Genomic DNA, 26,201 nt, shown 5'->3' with positions numbered 1-26,201 from the left:
CCCCTCCCGCAACATATCTTCCACATTCCAGGTAGGCTTGAATTAACATATTTAGTTTACACACACAGCCTGTAAGGGTAAGGCCACACTGGGAAAATAGGAATAGAACTACATTGGGAGGTGGGAATTTCAAGTGCCTTCAAATAGATAAATGACTTAAAACTGTCTGTAAAGAGAGTGCCAGTAAGTAACAGGACGGCCTGTAAGGAGAATGCCAATAAATAATATGGGACTGCTTACAAGACGAAGCCTTTCAAAAAGAAAAAAAAAAGTAGATAGATTATCTTCAGCTAACCGCAGTGTTCCGCTTCTGTGCCTGCTTGCTTGCTCACTTATTAGTAAATGCCCCCCTTCCTAAAAGCTATAAAATCACCCCTTCCCTTAGACTCAGGGCTGCTCTCTCCTCTGCAGAGGAATGAGACAGTCGCTGCGTGGCTAATAAAGCTCTCAATTGGAACTATATTCAAAGTCTGAGTCTGGTCAATATCGCTGATCTATAACAAGCCCAGGTTATTGATGAAGAAACATATAGCTCCCCCCACAGCCCATATCAAAATGACTGTAAATTAGTGTGACTGCTTTTTTCTCACTCTCCATTCTCTGTTATTGCAAAGGCTAAAGTAGCTTCCCCACATTTAAAAAGCATCCCTAAATATCTTTTCCATTAAATCTCCCAGATCCAAATGACTGCAATGCAGCTAGCCTTTTCTTTCAAAAAGTGCAAATCAGATATTATTTCATATTTAAAATACAAGAGCTCTCCATACATATCTTAAAATAATGTCAGATTTCTCTTCAATGAAATGGCTCTTCTTTTCCTCTACCTTGAAGTTAGATTTCCTGTACTCTTCTCTTGGAATCCCCAGTGTCTGGCTGCTTATGCTAAAGAATGGAAATTTTGTGGTACTGATAGCCAACACTAGGAAGTTTTGATAAATAATTGTACAAAATCTGTTGCTCCCCAAAACGACTGATTCATATCACTCTTTCAAAAGAGAGTTGAACCTCTTAAAATGGTCAATATTCTTCAATATTTTTGGTAAAATTTTTGTGGGGTGTAAACCTACCTTGTATATGTAAATGCTTTTCTGATTAAAAATGGGCCATATTTGAGTTTCCTTTAGTTTGAATGAAGTCAAATCATAATGGGTGCAAATTTACATTTTGCTGTTTTCACATTGTAATTTCTTCAAAATGTTTTCCTCTAAAAATGTGCTGTTTTCTTTTTTCCATTTAATATTGTTCTTTACTGTGAGTCCTAAAGTAATGCTAAACCCTTTGTAAAATTATCACTACCAATAATAACTTAAAAAGATGTACCAATCTTAGTTCTTGAAACATAGATATTTATAAATATTAGGACCACTTATTTGCTTTTCTTTCCACAATTTAAGCCTAGAAGCCTCAGATATGTTCTCTTTTCCTTTCATAATTTATCAGATACCCTTTTCCATACATTCTACATTTTCCTCAACAACCATTTTACTAAATTCTTGATTCTTTCAGTATTCAATTCAACTCTTCTGTATGTTTTATGAGCTCAACTCTATAATGGATGATTCCTAACTTGTGAAGGAAGGCCTTTGCTTTTTTGTTATCAGTCCTTGGATGTATTTGGGTACATTTCATTCAAAACTGACATAGTGCTTGGTTCATGAATTGATAGTTTTAGACCCTTGTTTGGGGAAAGACTAATGAAATGTATTAAATCAAATTGTGTCCTTTTCAGATATGAATCAATGCATCAAGTGTCCTGAAGACCAGTATCCAAATAAGCAGAGATCAATGCCTCCCCAAAATTATGACTTTTTTTATCTCATGAAGATTCTCTAGGAGTTGTTCTTATTTCTATGGCCATGATTTTCTTTGTCCTCACCATTCTCATTTTAGGACTATTTATTCACTATCAAGACACACCCATCGTCAAAGCAAATAACTGAAATCTCAGTTACCTCCTCCTTGTAGCCTTAATGCTTTGCTTCCTCTCCTCCTTGGCTTTTATTGGTCAGCCAAATACAGTCACCTGTATCCTAAGACAAACATTCTTTGGAGTTATATTTTCTGTGGCCGTATCTGCTGTTTTAGCAAAGACTTTCATTGTGGTTGTGGCCTTCAAAGCCATCAAACCAGGAAACATTTTACATATGGGGAAGGTGACCCTATTCTCAAATGCTATAGTCTTTATTGGCTCCCTCATTCAAGTATGTATCTGTGCACTCTGGCTGGGAACCTCTCTCCCATTCCCTGACTTGGACACACAATCTGAGTTTGGCCAAATAATCCTTCAGTGTAATGAGGGATCCACGACTGCCTTCTACTGTGTACTGGGTTTCTTGGGCTTTCTGGCATTATTAAGCTTGACAATTGCTTTTCTGGCCAGGAAGCTGCCCAATAATTTCAACGAGGCAAAAACGATCACATTCAGCATGCTGGTGTTCTGCAGTGTGTGGATTTCTTTCATACCCACCTATCTAAGCACCAAAGGCAAAGCCACGGTGGCTTTGGAACCCTTCTCCATCTTCGCTTCCAGTGCTGGCTTATTGGGTTGTATATTTCTTCCCAAGTGCTTTGTGATTCTACTGACATCAGATAGAAATTCAAGAAAAAATTTACTTGGGAATGTTCCTTTTCAAAGGCAAAGGATTTAATATTCAAGCAAAAAATTGTTATGGAATGAGCAATAATATGGAAATAAAGGTTCAAAATATGGCACAAAATAAATGCATTTCAATAAAACAACTTCAATTGCTCTTTAACAAAGTGCATTTTTATAGTTGGAGGCAGCAACTCATGGTGGAGAAACGGATGTGTTCAGATAGAAAAACATTCAAATGCAGTACTCCTGGTAGATGAGTCTTAGTGTCATTTTTTTCAATTAGCATCTCCTTGAGTCACCTTTTTTACCTCTTTAAAAATATGTTATAGTTTAAAAAGTCATTTACGTGAAAACATACTGGTCCTTCGAAAATATATTTCCTTTCTCTTTGTCTTACACTGGTTGTATTGTAGAATTTGAGAGAAGTTCAATTACTTGAGTATAGAGAGGCCAGGACTCAGGAATGATTTTGAGAAGGAAAAATGGTTTATTGATGGCTGGACTCGGGAACTTTCTGTTTGAATCCCGAGCCCTGAACAAGATTTTTTAGTCCCTTTTATACAGAGAGGAAAGGCCAAATGGTCCTTTTGTTTCAGTTCTCAATAGGCTTGAATTAGCATATATTTCCACATCTTAGTAAGCTTTTAGCATGGACCTCAGGCATTCGATAAACTTTTAGCACATTTGCTTTGCATTTCCCCTGAATACTTAAAGTTTATAGACCTTGCATTGTTAAACTGTCTCCTGCTCGCCAAGGGCAGGACTGCAACCTTTCATCATCCCACACCCACAAGTCACAGATAGTTTAGGTTACCTCTGGAGACAAAGAGCCTGCCACCCATAGCCCACATCAGTTGCTTCATATTTAAATAAAAATAAACCTTACAGGATTACAGGATTTGGTGGTAGACACTAGTGATATCGTATTCTCCCACATTATACTTCTTTTAATAAATAAGTGATATAAAAAATTGAGTTTTGTGCTATGTAAATTTTATTCTGTAGTATTCCATATGATCTGATGAAACTCGTAGGTCAAAGCTTAGTTAAAGTCTTCAGGGAAACTAATGTAGCAACTCTGGAACAAGACAGATTTTAATCACTGAGGAACTCCATCAGATATGTCAAGAAACTTGATTACTAAGAGAAAGGATCCCATGCTTATTGGCAGAAGGTTGCTGTCTAATATAGCCATATCTTTCCAATATTTTGCCTTCTACTCAGCCACACTACTGAAACATGACATCATCTACAAAATGCTAAACTATTATTATAGTTTCTCACCTGTTTAAGCACATACCATGAAATTGCTTAGCTTAAATAATGGAAATTTATTTGTGCATGGTTTTGACACCAGGTTCAATTTCTTATCCCCTGTGGCTTTTTCTCTCTCTGTTTGAAATTCATTTTTTTAATAAAGAATTTCAGTAATAGGAAAAAGTGCCACCCTGATGATGGGGTTACACCTTTTTAACTGGAGTAACCTCACCTGTAGATCCTAGTTCTAAATACTTCACATACATGGGGATGGATTAGATTTAAAAACATAATTTTCTGGTATAAATACAGATTCAAACCACCACATTCTACCATTTGTCCCCCCAAAAATGTGTTCTTTCTACATTTGAAATATGTTTATTACACCACAACATACCAACAACCTTAATTAATTTTAGTAACAATGCTTAGTACAACATCTTATCAAAATCACTTTAGGTGTTGTATTAGTCAGGGTTCTCTAGGGAAACAGAATCAACAGGAGATATCTGTAAACAGTATGAGATTTTGTAAGGATCTCTCACATGACAGTGGGAATGCACAAGTCCAGGTTCTGCAGGCAGTCTGCAAACCAAGGGCTCCAATGAAAGTCCATAGAAGGTCCTTGATGAGTTTTTGGGAGACAGTTGTCCAAAGATGAATTGAGAAATTCTTTCTGAGTGCCAAAATCACTTCCCCTTTTAAGACATTCAACTGATTGGATAAAGTGTCACTCATTGCTGGCAGCAATCTTCCCGATGTAGATGTAATCAGCTATCTATGCAGTAAACTCACTGGTGACTAAGGACCATAAATGTCCTTGTATTCCAATTAGTCCAGGGCTTACTTGACCAAATAACTGGGCTCAATTACCTCGCCTAGGTGACATATTAGTCTAACCCTCACAGAGGTTGTCTGTCCTGGGGCACAATTACCCTTCCTCTGAAGACTTATGAAACCTAGAGAACAAGTCATCTGTTTCCAATATAAAATGGAGGGACAGGCATAGGATAAATATTCCCATTCCCATATAGTGAAGTTAGAAGGAAAACAATCCCAAAAGCCAGCAGGACATACTTCATTATATTTTTAAGGTTGAGAGTCATCTATGGAATGATGTTTTGTCCTCTAAGCCTAATGGAATGAAAACCCTGCCCTTCCAAACACTTGCCCAGTGAACAGGACTCCATGAAAAACAGGGAGAAGTCTTTACCCTCTCCAAGCATCCAGATGGTGGCCAGGCTCTCTGCAAATCTCTGTAACACAGGCCACACCCTCTCACAAGCTTCATTCTCTCTGAGCATTGAGGTGGCACCACTTCCTGAACAGTGGGGCAGTAGGCATGCACTCTCCAAGTGTTGTGGCAGATATACTTTCCACTCTCATTGGCCTGAGAAGAATTCATTAATCCAGATTTCACAACCCAGGTTTCTGGCCATGAAGTGATTTTGCCTCAATTCATCTCTTCTCTTGTTCTTTTTAATCCAGGCTGGCAGAAATTTTGTTCATAAAAGTTACACAAGAAACTTGTCAATTTTGCCAATAGAACAGGGGTCCAAACCATCAGAAGGTAGAATTTTCCACAGATCCTTCCAGGATAACTGCACCTCCAATCTTCACAAGCACTGGAATAGCCGACTGATCCATTTTCAGTTAAACCATCACATGGAGCACTCTTTTCTGTGGTTTTATTCAATAAAGTTGAATCATTTAGCCTAATAAATGTTTGTCTAGTTTTATTTTTCTTTCTGTGGGAATTACCATTGTTTGACTGATTTTACTAAATAAGTATGTCTTTAGTTTGATGATTCAAGCAATATTTTAAGGCTTTAACATGTTGCTTAATATAAAAAAAGGGTATTTTATAACCTTTTGGTTTAATTCCTTATCTCCACCTCCCCCTCCCTCAAATATTAATTTGAAATGTAGACACTGACCAGACAGAACTTGTTTACACTTAAATAAATGGGTTGGAAATCCTATTCTTAACTGTTCCCTGGCCTCCTACTTTCCACAGGAAGATGCTTCTCCCTAAAGAATGGAATACTCCAAACATAGTTTTCATCCACTGTCACTATTACAGTTGGAGGCAAGAGCAGAACCCAGGGGAAGTAACTTCCTAAGGACCATACTTTTTATCTGAAGGTGAAAGAGAGAAAAAGGTAAAATTAATAAAGCAGTTAAAAGTTTTCAGGAATAACCATAGAAATCACAGACTCTGTAAGAAGTGCCAACTTTTGCATAAGCTTATCCAAAGTACTAAAATAAATCTCAGAGGAGGCCTACCACCAGGCAGAATTTTGAAGCTGCTAAAGGTTGAGCAGTATGCTAAAGTTTGTCACAGCTCTCATTATGTCTGCTAGTATGTGTTACCTATTCCTGGATGGGGATTTTATATTTTTCTAGACCTACAATGCCACTTAGATGTGTAAGCTCTGACTTTTTGGTCACCATCTAGTGATCTAATTCTCTACCTCCCACATAAATGTTTAAATCTGAACCTAATGATGGCATGCCTTAATCTTTCCAACCTGTGTCCACTGGACTAAGCTATCTTTGGCTATTGCAGACATATAGAGCTACACATGGCCCATTTAGGGTAGGAGCACTAAAGGCGCACCATGTGATAGTTGAAACAATACACATGGATAAGTGGAGAGGAAATAAAGGTTCTTCAGTGAAACATACTTTGGTGCACATCAACTCATATTCCCTTAACTAAAGTCTGTTCTTTTTATACATGATGTGTTTACTGTTTCCATATATACTAAACTGCATGTAATTTGACCCTGAGTGATGAATTTCATTAAATTTATGAACATTTATGCTTCTAAAGTGCTTTTCCTTTGAGTAAATGAAACAAAGTTATAAATTACACCATTTCTGAGACGTCTAAGAATATATTTTTACATAAACTTGAATAATTTTAGGTGCTGGGAAATGGTTTCATAAACTGGGATGAATTGGAATAGAGTTTGCTGGGGTATAGCTATTTCTGTGGATAAAATGATAGAATGTTTATTTAAAAGAAACAACAATTAGATAATTTCTTGTACTTTCAACTCTCCACTTATGAGGGCACATAATCTAAATGTAAACTAAAGCCCTTCTTCAGCATTTGAAACTGTGTGGTAGATGTGAATTTATGTTGAAAGTTACCCAGAGATAGGAAGGGGTACAAATTAAAAATTACATTATAGGACACAAAAATATTTAAAAATCACATATTTTTCCACAAATTGTTTAGAAAGAAGCAATAGAAAAAGAAATGAAAATAATGAGACTTGAGAGGAGGGACAAGATGGCAGCAGAGTCAGGAATTCCAAGAGTTAGCTCATCCCACAGGGCAGTTAGTAATCACCCAGAGCTATCTAAAGCATCTTTTTGGAGCCTTAGGAAACCAAAAGAGTATCCTGCAATATCCTTGAAAGAATGGAAGGAGGAGATTTCCCATCTGCAGTGAAGATTTGAAGTACAGCACTCCATGCCACAGAGGCCAGTGCCCATTCTTCATGGGCTGGGCAAATCACCTTGGGAGCTATTCTGTGCCTGGAGTTGGAAGCTCTATTTCCAAAAAATGGGTGAGGAAGAGACAGCTGGGCACCTACTTCAGCTACTGATTAGTAAATTCTGCTGGCTAAAATATAATCCTAAGAGCAGCTAAAGTTTGAACCTGTCCAACTTGGAAAGAGGCCAGTGGCTGCCATTTTAACTCTGTCCCCAGCATGAGGGGAAGAAGGGCTGACTGAAAATCACAGTGATAGTAGGGACAAGCTTCTTTCCACCCAGATCAGATTGCAGCCCTATGTAGGCTCCAGCTCCAACTCTGGCAAGTAGAAAGCAGGGGGACCTGCACCAGACTTTCTAGGAAACTCCAGGCACTTTCAACCAGAACAGACTGGCTATTTGGACAGGTGGGGCTCCATCTCCACACTCAATAGGATAAGAGGGGAACTGTGTTTCTTTAACCTCTCTGGGCAACTGCAGTTGCTTTCAGACCATACAGACTGGTTTGTGGAGTACCTGTGGCTCCATTCCCACACCCCACCATAGTGTAGGAGGGGGCTGGTGTTTCTTTAGCCTCTCTGGGCAACAGCAGGTGCTTTTGGCATGTGCAGTCTGAATAGTTATACACCTGTAGCTACTCCTTGCCCTGACAAAGGATGTGGGGGGCTGGTGTTTCCTCTGTCTCTCTATGCAACTGCAGGTGCTATTAGCCTGCATGGACTGCATTGTGGAGCACCTCTGGCTCCACCTCAGCCCCCAAGATGATTGGAGGGAGCTGTGATTCTTCAGTCTCTCTGGCCAGTTGCAGTTGTTTACATCATGCATGGACTGGTTTGTTGGATGCCTGTGCTTCCATGCCCACCCCTTAAAAAGCAGAAAGGACAGTATTCCCTCAGCCACTCAGAGCAACTGCAGGTGCTTTCAGCCCATGAAGATTAGATTTTTAGACATTCCAGGAGATCCATCCCCAACCTTGGTAGCAGACAGAGAAAGGGGGCTGGTGCTATGTCAGTCATCCTAAGCAACTGACGTTAGTTTTGAACAAAACAGCTCAGTTTTTTGGCCATAACTTCAGCCCTAACCCTGCACCAGGCAGGGGAAGAAGGGATGTGAAGATACATTAGTCTCTTTGGGCAACAACAGATGGTCTTTGCCTACATGGTGTGGATTACTGCACATGGTTATAGTTCTATCCCTACCTGTGACAGAGGAAAATGTGGGAGAAATTTCACCGGTTCCTGAGGCAATGTGGACAACTTCAGCCTCTACAGCTTAAAATAACAACTACATCCTTGGCTCCTACTACACAAGCAGCAAGGAAGAATGAGCATGAAATCCCTAAACTAAAGAGAAAAACTGCATCCAGAATAAATACATCTAGTAAACCAGATTCCAAGACACCAACAAAAAAATTACAATCCATACCAAGAAACAGGAAATATGGCCTAGTTAAAGAAACAAGATAAGTCTCCAGATAATGTAAAGGATTTTAGCCATCTAATCAGATGTTCAAACCAATCTCCATTGTAAGTTCAATGAAATGGCCTAAATGATTAAGGATATTAAGAAGACACTGGGTGAGCACAAAGAAGAATTTGAAAGCATACATAGAAAAATAACAGCTCTTATGTGAATGAAATGCACAATAAATGAAATAAAAAATACAATAGAGGAATATAACAGCAGATTTGAGGAGGCAGAATGAAGGATTGGTGTGCTTGAAGACATAGCCTCTGGAAGTGAACATACAAAAAACAGATGAAGAAAAGAATGAAAAGAAAATTGAACATGGTCCAAGGGTATTATATGACAGTAAGAAATGTGCAAACATACATGCCATGGGTGTTCCAGAAGGAGAAGAGAAGGGAAAAGGTGCAGAAGGAATATTTGAAGAATACTGGTAGCACATTTCCCAACCCTACTGAAGGATATAGATATCTGAATAGACCAATTCTGAGACACATACAAATCAGAATGTCAAATGACAAAGACAAAGGGAGAATTCTGAGAGCAGCAAGAGAAAATCAATGCATAACATATAAGAGATACCAAATAAGATTAAATGCTGATTTCTCATCAGAAACCAAGGAGGCAAGAAGGCAGAGGTATGATATATTTAAGATACTGCAAAAGAAAAACTACCAGCCAAGAATTTTATGTCCAGCAAGATTATTTTTCAAAAATAAGGGCAAAATTAGAATATTCACAGGTAAAAAGAAACTGAGAGAGTTTATAACAAAAAGACCAGCTTTATGTTTGCTATTAGAAAGTTTAGGATGGAGCCAGCCCATTAAGACCAATCACTCTCTTAATTGGATCAAATTTATCTTCATATCAGTGCTGGCCATTGTAATTTAAAAATGTCAGAGGATAAAAGATTGAATAGTACTAGCCCTACAAATTGCACAACTTGCATATAAACTCTTCATAGCTGAGAATACCAAGAAAAAAAGAAGCTCAAACCCTGGTTAAAAAATTTAGAAAATTCAAAATTGTAGTCTTTTCCAGTTTCCTGTGTCTCAATTATGTCAAAAATGGTTGCTTAATAAGATGGATGGAGATGTTTTAATGTGTCATTGCAATTATATTTTTTTATTGTTAAAACAACTTTATGGAGGTATACTTTACATACTGTAGCAGTTTTATATGGTTATGAATTCCAGAAATAAATATTGGATTATGTTTGTAATCTGGTCTGTACCTGTGTGTGATTGAGTTATGATTAGGGCTTTGATTGGGCCATGTCATTGGGGCATTGCGTTCCTGCCTCTTGGTGGGTGGGGATTCATAGATAAAAGGCATAGCAAAGGACAGAGTTGAGGATTCTTAATGTTGGAGCTTTGATGTTGGAGTTTAAAGTCTTAATTTTGAGCCCCAGGGAAAGAGACAGAGCCATTTACCTTATAGTCGACAGCTGACCTTGTGGAGAAAAAGAAGGAGCTGAGCCCAGAGGAACCCAGGAAGCCAGAACCCTCACAGACGTCAGCGGCCATCTTGCTCCAACACATGAAAATAGATCTTGGTGAGGGAAGTAATTTATGCCTTATGGCCTAGTATCTGTAAGCTCCTACCCCAAATAAATACCCTTTATAAAAACCAAAAAAAAAAAAAAAAAAAAAAGACCAGCTTTGCAGGAAATGCTAAAGGGAGTGCTACAGCCTGACAAGAAAAGACAAGAGAGAGGCTTGGAAGAGAGTCTAGAAATGAAGATTTTATCAGTAAAAGTAACCAAAAGTATCAAAGGAATGGTGTAAATAAAATATGACAGATAAAACCCAAAGGTCAAAATTGGTGAAATATGAACTCCCTTTACAGTAATAACATTGAACGTTAATGGATTATACTTCCTAGTCAAAAGACACAGGATGATGGAATGAATTAAAAAATATGAGCCATCCATATGCTGTCAACAAGAGACTCAATTTAGACTCAAGGATGCAAATAGATTGAAAGTGAAAGGCTGGAAATAAATATTCCATGAATGCAACAACAACAACAACAAAAAGAGTCAGAGTAGCTCTACTTATATCAGATGAAATAGACTTTAAAATAAAAGTTGTTATTGGAGACAAGGAAGGACATTAAATGTTAATAAAAGGGGCAATTCACCAAGAAGAAATAACAATCATAAATATATATGCACCTAACCAGGATGCTCCAAGATACATGAGGTAAACACTGGCAAAACTGAGTGGAGAAACTGTTATCTCTACAATAATATTTGGAGACTTTAATACACCACTCTCAGAATTGGATAGAACATCTGGGCCAAGGATCAATAAACAGAGAACTTGAATAATATGATAAATGAACTAAACTTAATAGAAATATACAGGTCATTGAACCCTAAAACAGTGAGATATACATTATTTTCAATTGCTCATGGATCTTTCTTTAGGATAGACCATATATTAGGTCATACGATCTATCTCAATATATTCCACAAAATCAAAATTTTACAAAGCATTTTCTCTGATTATAATGGAATAAAGTTGGAATCAACAAGAAGCAGAAAAAGAGAAAATTCAGAAGTATATGGAGATTAAACAACACACACTTAAATGATCAGTAGGTCAAAAAAGAAACTGGGACACAAATCAATAAGTATCTTGACATGAATGACAAAAAGAACATGACATAGAAGCCTATAGGGCTCAGTTAAGGCAGTGCCAAGAGGGAAATTTATAGCCCTCAATGCTTACATTAAAAAAGAAGAAAGAACTAAAATCAAAGACTTAACTATACAGTTGTAGAAACTAGAAAAATAACAGCAAAGTAATCCCAGGCAAGTAAAAGGAATGAAATAATAAAGATCAGAGTGGAAATAAATGAAATTGAGAACAAACAATAGAATTAAGAAAACCAAAAGTTGGTTTTTTGAGATTAACAAAACAAACCCTTAGCTACATTGAAAAAAAAAAAAGAAAGAGAAGATACAAATAAAAAAAAATGGGACATTACTACTGACTCCACAAATAAAAGAAATCATAAGACTATAATATGAACAACTGGATGCCAAACATCTAGATAATGGTGACAAAATGGAATAATTTCTAGGAATGTATGAACAACCTATACTTACCCTGAAAGAAATAGAAGACTTCAACAAACTAATCACAAGTAAAGAGATTGAAACAGTCATCAAAGAACTCCCCAAACTGAAAAGCCCAGGACCAGATGCTTTCACAGGTCAATTCTACAAAACATTGAAAAAAATTTCATACCAATCTCATTCAAACTCTTCCAAATATTGAGCAAGTAGAAATGCTACCAAATTCAATATATGAAGCCAATATAACCCTAAAACCAAAGCCAGATAAAGGTATTTTAAAAAAATAAATTACAGACCCATTTCCCTAATGAATATGGATGCAAAAATCCTCAACAAAATATTTGCTAGTTGAATCCAAGAACACATCAAAATAATTACTCATCATGATCAAGTGGGTTTTATACGAGGCATGCAAAGGTGGTTCAACACAAGAAAATCAGTCACTGTAATGCATCATGTTAATAAATCAAAGAAGAAAAATCACATGATCTTAACAATTGATGCAGAAAAGGCATTTGGTGAAATACATTATCCTTTCTTGATAAAAATACTACAAAAGATAGGAATTGAAGGAAAATTGCCCAACATGATAAAGGCCATATGTGAAAAATCTACAAGTATCATTGTACTCAATGATAAAGATTGAAATCAGGAACAAAACAAGGATGCCCACTGTCCCCACTGTAGTTCAATACAGGGCTAGAGGGTCTAACTAGAGCAATCAGTCAAGAAAAAGAAAGAAAAGGCATCAAATTATAACAGAAGAAGTAAAATTTTGCTATTCGCAGATGGTATGATCCTATACCTAGAAAGTCCCCAAAATTCTACAACAAATTTGCTAGAGCTAATAAACAATTTCAGCAGAGTGGCAGGATACAAGACTAACAGGCAAAATTCAGTTGTGTTTCTATATACTAATAATGCATAACCTTAGTAAGAATTCAGGGAAAAAAATTCTACTTAAAATAGCTACTAAAAGAATCAAGTGTTCAGGAATGGACTTAACTGAGGATGTAAAGCATTTGTATTAAGAAAACTACAATGCATTGTTAAAGAAATAAAAAAAGACCTAAATAATTGAAAAAACATTCCATGCCATGGACTGGAAGACTAAATATCATTAAGATGCCAATTCTATCCAAATGGATAAACAGATTGAATGCAATCAAAATAAAAATTCTAGCAGCATTTTTTAAAGAAATGGGAAAAAAAATTATCAAAATTTATTTGGAAGGATAGGGGGCCCTGAATAACCAGAAATAACTTAAAAGGGAAAATTGAACTTGGAGAAATCTCACTTCCAGACTTTAAATCATATTACCAAGCTAGCTACAGTGATAAAACAGCATGGTACTGGCATAAAGATAGACACATGGAGAATGGACCCTTACATCTATCAAGTGATTTTTGACAGGTTGTCAAATCCACCCAGCTTGGCAGAACAGTCTATTCAACAAATGGTGCTGGGAGAAATGGATATCCATAGCCAAAAGAAAGAAAGAGGACTGCTATCTCACACCTTATACAAAAATTAAGTAAAAATGAACCTAAGAGCTAAACAACCAAGCTAGAACCATAAAGCAACTAGAAGAAAATGCAGGAAAACATCTTAAACGCCTGGTTGTAGGTGGTGGATTCTCAACCTTACATGAGCCACAACATGAAACATGGATAAATTGGACCTCCTCAAACTTAATCACTTTTGTGATTCAAAGGACATTGTCAAAAAGGTGGAAATGCAGTCCACTCAATGGGAGAAAATATTTGGAAACCATATATCAGATAAGGGTTTGATTTCATGCTATATGAAGAGATCATATAAAGAAAAGAAGAAGCAATCCAATTAAAAAAATGGGCAAAAGACTTAAATAGACATTTCTCCAAAGAAGAAATAAAAATGGAAAAAAATCACATTAAAAATGTTCAATATTACTATTATGGAAATGCAAATCAAAACGACAATGAGATATCATCTCACATCACCTAGAATTGCCATTATTAAAAAACAACGACAGAAAACAAGTAAGTGCTGGATAGGTTGTGGAGAAATAGGAACAGTCCTTCACTGTTAGTAGGAATGTAAAATGGTGCAGCCTCTGTGGAAGAGAGTTTCTCCATTTCTCAGGAAGCTAAATATAGAAGTGCCATATGATCCAGCAATTCCTCTACTAAGAATACAAGAATGTAGCCAGGAGTACTGAAAACTGTGACACAAACATACATTTGCACACCAATGTTCATAGCAATAGTATTCAAAATTGTGAAAAGATAGAAACAACACAAGTGTCCAAAAACTGATGAATGGATAAATAAAATGGAATACATGCGATGGATACTATGCTGCAGTAAGAAGAAATGAAATTGGGAAATATGTGATAACTTGGAATGAACCTTGAAGGCATTATGCTAAATGAAAAAAGCTAGACACAAAAGGACAAATATTCATAGTCTCTCTAATATGAGCTAAATAAGAAGAATAAATGCCTTGGGTTAAAATCTGGAGTATAGGTAATTAGAAGATAGGAGAAGGGCTAAGAAGGGGCACTGATGCTTAATATATGTAGAAGTTTTAATTAATTTGACTGTAAAAGTGCAGAAATGGATGGAGTTGATGGAAACACTTTATAGTGAGGAGAACTAACACAGCTGGTTTATAAATGGGACTGTGGCTGAAAAAGGTAGTCTAGTGATGTAAATATTCATTGAAAGAAAGCTAGAAAATAATCTAGGCACTGAATAGGTGAACCTGGAAGTGGATGAGAATTGTGGTAAATAGTACAAATACAAGAATGTCCTTCAATGAATTAGAACAAATATGCATCACTATTCCAAACTGGTAAGAATATAGCGAAGCATGGGAGAAATACAATTAATGTAACCTATGGACTATATAGTTAATGGAAATCCTGTAATATTCTTGCATCAATACCAAAAATTTACTTTTAAAAAATAGGGATTATGGGAAAAAATACACCAAATATATGTTATGAACCATAGTCTGTGGTAATAGTCTAATGATATTATCTAATAATCTGTAACAAATATTCCCCAATAATGTAGTGTGTTGGTGGAGGGGTGTTGTATGGGAATTCTCCACATATATATGATTGTTTTGTAAGTTCACAACTTCTCTAATAAAAATATATTTTAAAAAATATGTCATGAGACATAAATTCTTTTCTTAACCTTGTTACCAACTGCTAGCCAGTTATGCAAGAGACAGATATAAGTTACATAATAATTAAGTAAAAATTTTGATTTAGGAAAGTGTTATTAGTCTTACTTTATAGATTAAGAAACTGAAGTCTAGAGAATTTACAAGATTTTACAAGTTTTACAGAGTTAGTCAACATTGGCCAGTTTTGTATCAAGAAATCTTATTTTCCCTCCTATTCTACATGGCCTCTAGCTAAATGTTGGGTCAGTGATATCTTTTGGGAGTTAGATTTTCACACAGAAATTAATGATTGTAATTTATTATTCCAGACTATTTCCAGATATAATGTTTTATCATTCTATTCATTATCCCTTTCTAGATGAATACATCTATTTACCATTAACAGAAACAATGCTGTTTCCAAATCGGATGACTGTCTGTCCTGGTGAACTGAAGCAGACACCCAGATACCAGAGTTTTTGAAGCAAGACTCATAAGTACAGACATAGGGAATTTTTGCTTCTGAAAGTCTTCAGTACTAGGGAGAGTTTGGGATAAAATCAGTACCAAAGCTGTGGACTTCATTTATAAAGAATTCTCATAGAAAGAGCTTAGGCATGGAGTAAAACAGATGTTGGATTCCTCTCATCCCTGGAGGCCATGAGTTGAGCCAGGGTAATGGTGATTATGTAAGAAAGTCGAAAAAAGAATATTGATGGTAGCTCAATAGTTTACATAGGACCAAGTTGAGGTCTATAGAGGATAAAATACCTATTCTAGGTCACCCAGCTTGTACATGATAGAAGAGTAACTTGAATAAAAATTTCTTACTCTTTTCCATATATATTTTCCTTAGTATAACATACTGCAAGGTAGTTTAAAAGTTTCAGGGACCTAGAACAGAAATCATTGCTATGACTAAAAAGGAAAGTAGTTTATCATAGTAAGTTAATGTGTAATGGAAGATGTAGGACTCAAAGTCAATCCTTAAGAAATAGCTGACATTTGATAGAGAAGGTAAATATTTCTGGAAGGATAATCTAAAGATAAGACCTCCAGTGTTTTTGTTCAAAAGAGCCATCACTCATGGACCAGTGATGAGGACAGACACATGAAGACAGACTCTGGGCTAAAGGAATTGTGTGTAGGAATGATGAAATTTCAATGCCTCCTTCCTTCTCCCCTCGCTCCCTCACAACTAAACCTAATATAGGCCTGTTGGTACACAAAACCCTTTCATTCAGGCCATAGAAATTATCATGGTTTTAGTCTCTTCTTCCAATATCCCTTCCAAATCCTTATTTTAATCGACTCAGATTCAGTATAAATTGATTTAAGTTATATTTTCCAGGAAAGCCTAGGCTCCAAGTAGAGGCTGAGAACTTTCAAAGGTTATCTTACTTAATATTCTTCATACTCTCCCCATGAAGCTTGCATTTTATTCCATTTTTATAAAATAAGGATATTAAACTAAGATCATTTAAGGGATGGCCCATGCCTCTTGCTGTGATGAAATTTTATCTTCTGTAGCTGTTGCCGGGAACATTTCAGTTGAGGAACTGGATCCTTGAGGACAAGAGAATATTCTCCTAAGGCAGTCTAGATACAGTTGGCCAAAAATGAGTAAAGTTGTAAGGAAGAGATACAATGTATTTTTTCACTCCTTAACTGTCTCATCTTCCCTTGAGGCGACTGTTAATCTAGTAATTTTGAGAAACTACATAACATTGTCTGAGTTTACTATGCTTGTAACAATGGAGATATTTTTAAGACAATAAGAGAACTGTATTAATTAATTTAAAGATAACAGTTTGGAAAGAGTTAACCAACATATGCTAGCTAGACTTAAAGTTATAAGTTATCAAAAATCACTAAAGAAACATTACATCACCAAGGGAAGGTTTTATGGAACACAGGGAGAGCTGGGCTCTGATAGAGTGGTGGTACAAATGATTAAACATTGAGAATGGAGCACATGAGACCAACCCCAAGGCTATAGTCAGGTCAGTGCCACAGACTGGAACATGTTTCTTACAGTCAGCCAGAGTCAATATTAGAGCAATAACTGGGGTAAAAGAGAACAGTCTTAAATTACTTTGGAAATGCTCAGCATACTGTGGTATGAAATGGGCATGTGGTATCCAGGGGAGTCATATTAATTTAAAAAGGCAAAGGCAGAGAATATACAATACATTTGAAATTTTATTACTGTTTAAATAATAATTACCTTGAATAATTTCAAGCACATAGACATATTTTTATTAAATTTATTTTTTAGTATAGTGTTTTGGATTCAGTTTAGATTACTTATTCAAAAAAGATATTGTTGCAGTTTCCTTGAAAATTATAATATTGTTTTACAATGAACTGTTTAAATTTTTATCCTTGCAAGCTATAGATCAGAATATATTTAACATCAAATAATATTACCAGCTATTAGTTATCATTTAAAGTTTGAGGTAGAAACTGAGTCACTGATATTCTAATTTTCATTTCTTGATTCTTAGTGAGTTTGTCCAATTTTCTCTTCATTTGAATGTTATTTCTCTTTTATGAATAGTTTATGTATTTTGTTTATTTAGTATATAATTAAAGCTTTGTTTTATTGCTAATATTCTTGGAATTTCGTATGTTCTAAATATTAATATAAATGTAAAATTAAAAAGAGTTAACATCCAACTTAGGTGTCTAATGGATAAATAACATTTTTTATTTAATTGACTTTAAATCTATATTTTTCAGATTGTCCACTTTTGTGCAAATTGAACTTTGTTTGGTGAACAAGTGTTAGAATGTAACCTATTTATTTTGCTTGGATAGTCTAAATTTTATTATTTTCTTTGCCTTCCTCCAAATCTTGATGGCCTTATAAACTAAAATAGTAAATAAAAGATCTTCTTAAGGAGGAATCTTGGCTATTGAGTTATAACTGCAAAATGTGAAATGGGTACATGTAATCCCTCAGAAGTAAGAGCAAGCAAATAAATGAGAGAACACTTTGGACAACAGGGATTAAATGGATATATCTAGAAATAAAAATGTATATCATTAATCTATGAACAGTTACCTACATTTATCAATTATAGAGGAAGAATAAATATTTTAAATTTATTTTGGCAGTGAAAATTAAATGTAACACTGCTGTATATGGTGATGATGAAATAATAGGGTCGGATTTACCCTCCCACTTAAAATAAATGAAACAACAGTTTTCAGACATTAGATATGAGGCATAAAATGACAATGTTCACTGATAAAAGAGAAAAATCACGAGAATCCTATGATTGCTCCAGATTAGTGGCTGGATAGCATTCCCAGGTCACAGCACAGAAAAAAACATAGCAGTCTCCCTGAGTTGATGAAAAAGAGTTGAGAGGGAAACGGACTTGGCCCAGTGGTTGGGGCTTCCGTCTACCACATGGGAGGTCCGCGGTTCAAACCCTGGGGCTCCTTGACCCGTGTGGAGCTGGCCATGCGCAGTGCTGATGCGCGCAAGGAGTACCATGCCACACAACGGTGTCCCCCGCGTAGGGGAGCCCCACGCGCAAGGAGTGTGCCCATGAGGAGAGCCGCCCAGCGTGAAAAGAAAGTGCAGCCTGCCCAGGAATGGCGCCGCCCACACTTCCCGTGCCGCTGACGACAACAGAAGTGGACAAAGAAACAAGACGCAGCAAATAGACACTGAGAACAGACAACCAGGGGAGGGGGGGGGGGATTAAATAAATAAATAAATCTTAAAAAAAAAAAAAGTTGAGAGAACGGAGAACCCAAGGCCTAGAGACTTCACAGGGCAGAACAACAGAAAGAAGAATGCCAAACTGAGAGAGAACACCGAAAACCCACTGAGAGTTGTGTGTCAATAATCAGCTGAGAATTTATCAATGCTCATGTGTAAGAAAACAACCCAAGGTCATTGTAAAATACACTGGAAAGGAGGATGTAGAACATTTTTAGGGTTTGCACAAAGCAGGAATAGTTCATGCTCTCAATAGCCAGAATGAAAATACCTGGTAATTGTTCTTGCGCTGGGCAGAGTTCTGAGAAACTATGGCCTCAATGATGGGTACAAGTTGGTCCTAAACTGTGGGCTTTTAGGGTCAAGCCTAATAAAGTTTAAAAGAAAGCCTTATGAAGACCATGTTGTCTCCAATTAAGTTCATACTATTTCAGGACAAAGGCCAAAATTACTTAACGTATACAAAAATATTCGGTATTCAAGAATATAAAATTTGCAATGTCTGGCATCTAATAAAATTTAGCAGGCATGAATATAATTGGGAGAAAAATTAATCAATAGAATCAGATTCAGAAATGATACAAATAATAGAATTAGTAGAACGGGACACTAAAAAAGTTATTTTAAATATATTCCTAATTTCAAGGCAACAAAGTAAAACAGGAACATAAAAAGGAGATACTTCAAAGATGTAAAAAGACTTAAGTTAAATGTCAAGGTGGTCATGAAAAATACTCTGGATAACATTAAAAGCAGATTAGACATTACTGAATAAAAGATTAGTGAACCTGAAAGCATAGGAATAGAAACTATGCAAATGTAACGTTAGAGGTTTTTGCTAGTGTTACTGGATATGCCACTCCAAATTCAGAAGGAATCTCAGTCACCATCAAGACCCATCAAAATCCACTTAGAGCCATAGGTAACTGACCTTTATTATCCACCTTCCAAATATGAGATTCCCAAATTTTCCCTGGTTTCTTACTCATGGCTTTTTAAAGTCTCTGATGGTCTTCTAAGACCATTTTGAGCTTCTAAGATTGATAGTGGGATGCATCGTTTGCTGTGCATATTATTATTATATGAATGTCTTCATGGCCAGTCCTTTTGTATACCCTAGAGGCCTACTCTGAATGGTGAACAAGACACCCCTTTTTGGTTTCAGACCTCTTAGAAATTTAGAAGGGGGATCATTTTATGGCCATCTAAAAGTCCCACTTTCATTTCACCCTTCACATTTGTAAAGATTTCCAAAATGATGTTCTTATTCTCTGCCAGTCATCTGATGTCTATTTTCTGGACTATATTGCCAATCCAATGGCTACTGTCCAAAAGTCATTAAAATTCCATACCATAGCATTATTATTAATGTCTAGTTATTCTCCATAGTTAATTTTGTCCATTGAGCATTTTCATGGAGCGGTTGCTTCCCAGATTTATTGCTCAGTCCTTCAATCTCAAACTACCTTTGGTAAACCATGCTGCTTGATTGTCGTCATCTGAAAACTCAGCTTAGGGGGTGTTCCTTTCAGCTCTGATTTCACCTAGCTCCTCAGGGATCAAAAACATGGAGGCCTCCTGTTTATTTATGCAGTGGGCATGACATCACATTCTCTAGATTATATTTTTTCATTCAATGAATGATTTTACTGGAGCATTTCATTCCTTGTTGGTACCATAAGACATAAACTAGGAAGTGGTGTGTCTAAACTAATACTATGTCCTTTATCAAAAGAAAAAGTTTCAATTAAAATCTAGTAACAAGATGGCAGTTTCCATTCTAAAGGGGTGTACTTTGAAACTACATGTGGTTAACACAATCTAACATTAAGTTAGTCTAGTTAACACAATCTAAACATTAACAGGTTTTAGCCAGCAGTTGCCTGCTGTGGACTTCCAAAATCATTTCAGCATGGAGTTTATAAGACCCAGAGAGGTCTACTATGCTGTTTGAAATAACAAGGAGTGCCTGATCTCGTTGAGGACTCCATTCAAATGCAGCTTCTTTCTTGATAACTTTATGAATAAGGGGATGTCATTTCTCTAGAACCCAAGCAACCCAAACAATTTTTGTGTCATTTGCTTTGATTTGGAGCTGGCAGAGATTATTGTTTTAGTTGTCAGAAGGATGTCTTGAGTTGTCCATGTCCAAGAGATGTCTAGGAATTTTACGGTTTTCCCTGGGCCCTGTACTTTAGTTGGGTTAATCAGTCATCATCTATTGCTCATATAATTAAACAAGCACTTATAACTGAATCTTAGCTTGAGATTTCAACATTATATCTTCAATGTAATAAATGATATTACTTTCTCACTGAATAAAATTTAAGCTTCTCATCAGGAATGGCATCATTAAGAGAATGTAAATAACCTCAAGGGAACATTGTAAATGCCTTTGGCTTTGATGTCTTTCCTAAATAGAAGTGAAAAACCAGGCTTTTGATAAATTTGTCACAGAATAATACTTCCTGTAGGTTTGTGCCAGTGTGAATTGCTGATTCTGTATCAGGCTGATGCCACTGGAGGCCTCATTTAACTCAGTTCTCTATAATGAACAGTAAATCTCCTGGATGCATCTGTTTTTCTTATAAGACACACTGGATACCAAACAAGGATCATGATACGTGATCATGATACGTGGTTTGGGGATGAAAACCACAGAGGCAAAATTCTGATTACACTATATCAAAGGTGTATATCACTGAAATGAATTACCACTCTTGGTGTTAAACTTGATCACAATTCTGTGGTAATGTTTATCAAATTTTCCCACGTCACATTAGTCTTTTCTCTCTGTTTTCTTAGTGGACCCTTTTGGGAGGAAAATACTATGCACAGACCACACATAACAAGTGGAGACTTATGCTCCACCTGCTTGAAGATGGAGTATCTGTATGTATTATTTGCAATTCTTCTGTACGGGGGATATGTCTATTCCCCCCATTAATTTATTTATATCAATATAGCTTCATGGATATTTATTTTATATATTGGGTTATAATCCAGTACTACATTGTTTATTTTGTTGCTCAAGTGTTACAGCTTTGGCTATTGACATCTCTTTAGTTTAACTCTTCTGTCCTTTTGACATCTGTCCATCAGTGGTGCTTTTAGTTTGAGTTGTTTTTTCTTACTTCTGGCTCTGTAAGATGCTCTATGCTCTTTTTGCATATTTTCACCTGAGCTCTAGTATTATCCATTTCTTCAAGGGGCGCTTGTTGCTTTTATTAGCAACCAAATAGAATTAGCAAACAAACCTGATTGTCCCAAGAATTTTCACCCTCTTTCCTCTAATTGTTAACTTCCTTCTGAATAATCCTAATCTTTCCTCATCATTAAACCACATTCACAGGAGCTGAACAAGAGGTTCTGCAACAGCTTCCCTCACATCTTGGTGTCTCCCCAACAATAAAGCTTCATAAGCAGCCCAAGCAGTAGGGGCCCTTTTGTCACATCATCAATCATTATTGGGGGAGCAAAGAGTTAAAAATACCCCAGTATAATCATATAAGCAATCCAAAATTTCTTTATTCTCAACATTTAAGCAGTCTCATAAATAGGGTTTTAGTTAATATTTGCTCTTCAAATGATAGAATGGAATGAGAAGTAAGAGACTAAGAGAAAAGATTGGCAAGTTTCATATCTGATTGCAGGACTTTTATCCAGAATATAAAAAGAAACCTCAGAACTCAATAATAAGGAAAGAAACAATGTAGTTAGGGTAAAATATTTGAATCAGACACTTCATGAGACGAAGACATTCAGATGGAAAGAAGCACATGAAAAGAAAATATCTCCTCACAGTAGGAGTAAACCGCTGTCCCAAAATACCTTTTGTGTGGGGTAATTTCCTGCCTTTAATTGTAATCACTGGAGTCCTTAGATCTGCTGGGTGGAATAAGATTGTGGCTGGCCATGCAAGGGAGGGGCACATTAATTTTGTTGGATTTGGGGATCCATTTATTAGAGGAACATTGATTTCAGAGTAGTATGTCACTTGACAGTAGAATATTATACAAATAATGGAAATTATTTTTGAGGTGTTACCCAGTGCTATGGACTCTCCAATACTCTATCAGTAGTGGCAGATTCTCTATGTACAAGATAAGAGTTTCTTTCATTACCATTCCTTATTTTTTAGCACAGACTCTGCCTTCTAGAATAGAGGCTAAAAAAGGGCAGATATTTTAATTTCTAGCCTCCCTTTAAGTATGAATGGTCATGTGACACAGTATAAGAATTAGCACTTACACCACTTACTGTGTGTCTGATACTACTCTAAGTTCTTTACATATATTAACTTATTTAATCCTCACATCAAATCATGGTGTAGACAGTATTATTCATATTCTGCAGATGAAAAGCTGAGACTTAGAGAGGCTGAGTCACTTGTCCAGGCCACATAGACAGACAGTGGCAGAGCCAGGACAGGCAGTTTACCTCTGGAGTCCATGCTTTTAAATAGCACAAGACTGTGTCTTAGGAAGGAGAGAAAGAAGAAGGTCTGTTGGTAGAAGTTCTGGAGAAGAGTGTTCCTCCACCCCTAAACAAACAGATGTAAGGGAAGGCTGCCATCCTCTTTCTTTACACTTTTGAAGACACAAGTGTGAAAGTTTGACCCTTGGGGGCCACGTGATCCTGCTACTGTAGGGGGCAGCACTGAGGATGCAGTGAAGTTAGAGCAGAAATGTGTGAGGAGTTTGTATTTCTTGGTCATCAATAAGTTACTCAACAAATCTCCAGACTATCTGAGCCTGAGGGTGTTATATAAGATAAATATTAAATCCTCCCTTTTTTCACTTGAAATTTTCTTTTAATGAGGGAAGTTTTACGTTTATAGAAAAATCATGTAAAAAATGTACTCTTTCCACATACCACCCCACATCATTAACACTTTGTATTAGTGTGGTACCTTTGTTACAGTTGATGAAAAATATTAAAACTGTATTAATAAATATAGTCAATAGTTTACATTAGGTGTATTTTTCCCTATATGCCACTTTATTAATAATATCTTGCATTAGTATGGTATATTTGTTATAATTCATGACAGAATATTATTAAAAAATTGTACTTTTAACTATAGTCCATTGTTTATAACAGGATTCACAGTGTTGTACAGTCCTATGTCTTTTCTTTTAATTTTTATTCTAGTAAATATATATACAGCCTAATAGTTTCCTTTCCAACCACATTCACATATATAATCAGTGCTGTTAATAACCCTCCCAGTATTGTGCTACCATTGCATTTCCCAAACTTTACAATCAACCTAAATAGAAATTTGGTACAAATTAAGCATCAGATCCACATTGCCTACCCAACCCAGCTCCTGATAACCAATCCTGTAGATTCTAACTCTATGTTTTGCTCATTCTAAAATTTCCTGTCAGTGAGATTCAAACAATATGTGTCCTTCATTGTCTGGCTTATTTCACTCAGCATAATGTCTTCAAAGTCCTCCATGTTGTTGCTGTATCAGGACTTCATTCCTTTTTGTGGCTGATTAATATTCCATTGTGTGCATAGACCACATTTTATTTATTCATTCATCAGGTGATGGACACTTGTGTTTCTTCCATTTTGGAAATTGTGAATAGAGCTTCTTCCATTTTGGAAATTGTGAATAGAGCTGCTATGAACATCAGTGTGCAAATATCTGTTTGAGTCCCTATTTTAATTCTTTTGCATATATGCCTAGGGAAGGGATTGCTGGGTCATATGGTAATTCCATACTTTGCTTTCTAAGGAACTGCTCAACTGTCTTCCATAGTGGCTTTACCATTTTACATTGCCACAAGTTATGAATGAGTTTTCCTACTTCTTCAAATCCTCTTTAGCTCCTGTAATTTTCTGTTTTTTTTTAAGAGTAGTCAATCCAGTAGGTTTGAAATGATATCTCATATTGATTTTGATTTGCATTTCCATAATTGGTAATGATATTGGGTATCTTTTCATAGCTTTTTTAGCCATTTGTATTTCCTCTGTAGAGAAATGTCTATTCAAGCTATTGACTTTCTTTTAAAAAAAACAAAATACTTTATTTTAGTGAAGCTGGTACAATTTCCATTTAAACATATATCCCAGACCCAAAAGTAGAAATAAAATATAAAAGAGCAGTGTTCTGTTATATACATTTCTGTATTAATAACTTTATTAACTGTCAATGAAAATTAGAGTTTTTCTGGGATATTCTGACAATATTATATCTTAAAATGCTTTGACACTTCATGGAAGACAACTGTGGAGTGAGTCATTACACTCAGAGAACCTTCTCTAGTAACAAACTATAGAAATGATCCTGAAAGTATAGTCTTTGAGTCATTACACTTAGCATATCTATTATCTCCACTTCAACTGGCTATTCCTCCTCTTTTGATCCAGACCCTCAGATTTAAAAAGTAGCTTCAAGATAGGGATAAGTTTCTTTTTTCAGTAGTTCAGTTCTCTTAAAAACTTCTGTCTCTCACTGAAAGTCACAGTCCAGGACTAAAGCAGCCACAAGCTAGCACCTCAGGGCCCAGTGAAAGTCTTCATGAACCCTTTCGTTGGCCAATTTTATTTGTTACCACAAACATGCAAATGCACAGTCTTGGAGAAGGTGTCCTCTCTATGTACACAAGGAATTTTTTGAAAGGACAAGGCAATAAGGAAGGGGCTAATTCTTGATCACCAAAATCAGCAGAAAGAAAACATCAATAATGAATGTTGAATACTAGAATTCAAAATATCAGACATTTCAAAGAGTTGTGGTGACAGTTTTCATTGCAGCTTTGGAGACCACAATACAAAAGAATTATTTTTAAAATTAAAAAAGGAATAAAGGGAAAGAAAAAAGTTAAAGAATATCTAAACTGCTAAATGACTCCCTGCTTGATCCTGATAAACTACAATCACATCTTCTTCCTCCATTCCATCTTTGGGTGTATGAGTATCAGCAGTTCTCTGACCTTCAAAGAGAAGCTAGAGTAAATTCATTGTAACACCTTGACTTTGACAGTACGTTCATTTGAGTTTCTTGAGATGTGTTGTCATTTTCCTGTTGAACTGAAGCTTACTGCTAACCTGTCCAAAGACTTTATGTTCATTGTATTCTGCTTCTTTCTTATTCCCCAAATCCTCAGTTGAAGGTTTCACCTCCTTGTCAGACATGGTGAAGATGGCCTCACCCCAGGGTTTTTGCACAACAGTGTCCTTGTACAATCAGAACCTTGCTTGGGTTTTACCCAAGAAAGACTTCTTTCCACTCATTTTTAAGTGTGATGGTTTCTCTTTTTCTTGTTGAGTTGTAGAATTTCTTCATATATTCTGGATATTAAGCTCTTATCAGATATGTGGTTTCCAAATATTTTCTTCCATTGTGTAGGTTGTCTTTTCACTTTCATGATTAAGTCCT

At 36.1% G+C, this 26,201-nt stretch overlaps 1 protein-coding gene and 1 pseudogene across 1 annotated transcript in view; both read right to left on the bottom strand.

Annotated features, from left to right (window-relative positions):
- The window catches only part of LOC139437099 (uncharacterized), a 31,501-nt gene extending 5,544 nt beyond the window's left edge, over nucleotides 1–25,957 (bottom strand). The window contains exon 1 of the mRNA XM_071210251.1: nucleotides 25,864–25,957. Within this exon, the coding sequence (XP_071066352.1) occupies nucleotides 25,864–25,957 (94 nt within the window). The remainder of the gene's footprint in view (nucleotides 1–25,863) is intronic.
- LOC111763369 (small nucleolar RNA U3) lies at nucleotides 25,043–25,122 on the bottom strand (annotated as a pseudogene).
- Nucleotides 25,958–26,201: the final 244 nt, after the last annotated feature.

Source organism: Dasypus novemcinctus, chromosome 20 (genome assembly GCF_030445035.2).
Source record: "Dasypus novemcinctus isolate mDasNov1 chromosome 20, mDasNov1.1.hap2, whole genome shotgun sequence".
Classification (NCBI taxonomy): domain Eukaryota; kingdom Metazoa; phylum Chordata; class Mammalia; order Cingulata; family Dasypodidae; genus Dasypus; species Dasypus novemcinctus.
The sequence above is the reverse complement of the archived record's forward strand: the minus strand, read 5'-3'. Positions and strand labels throughout refer to the sequence as shown.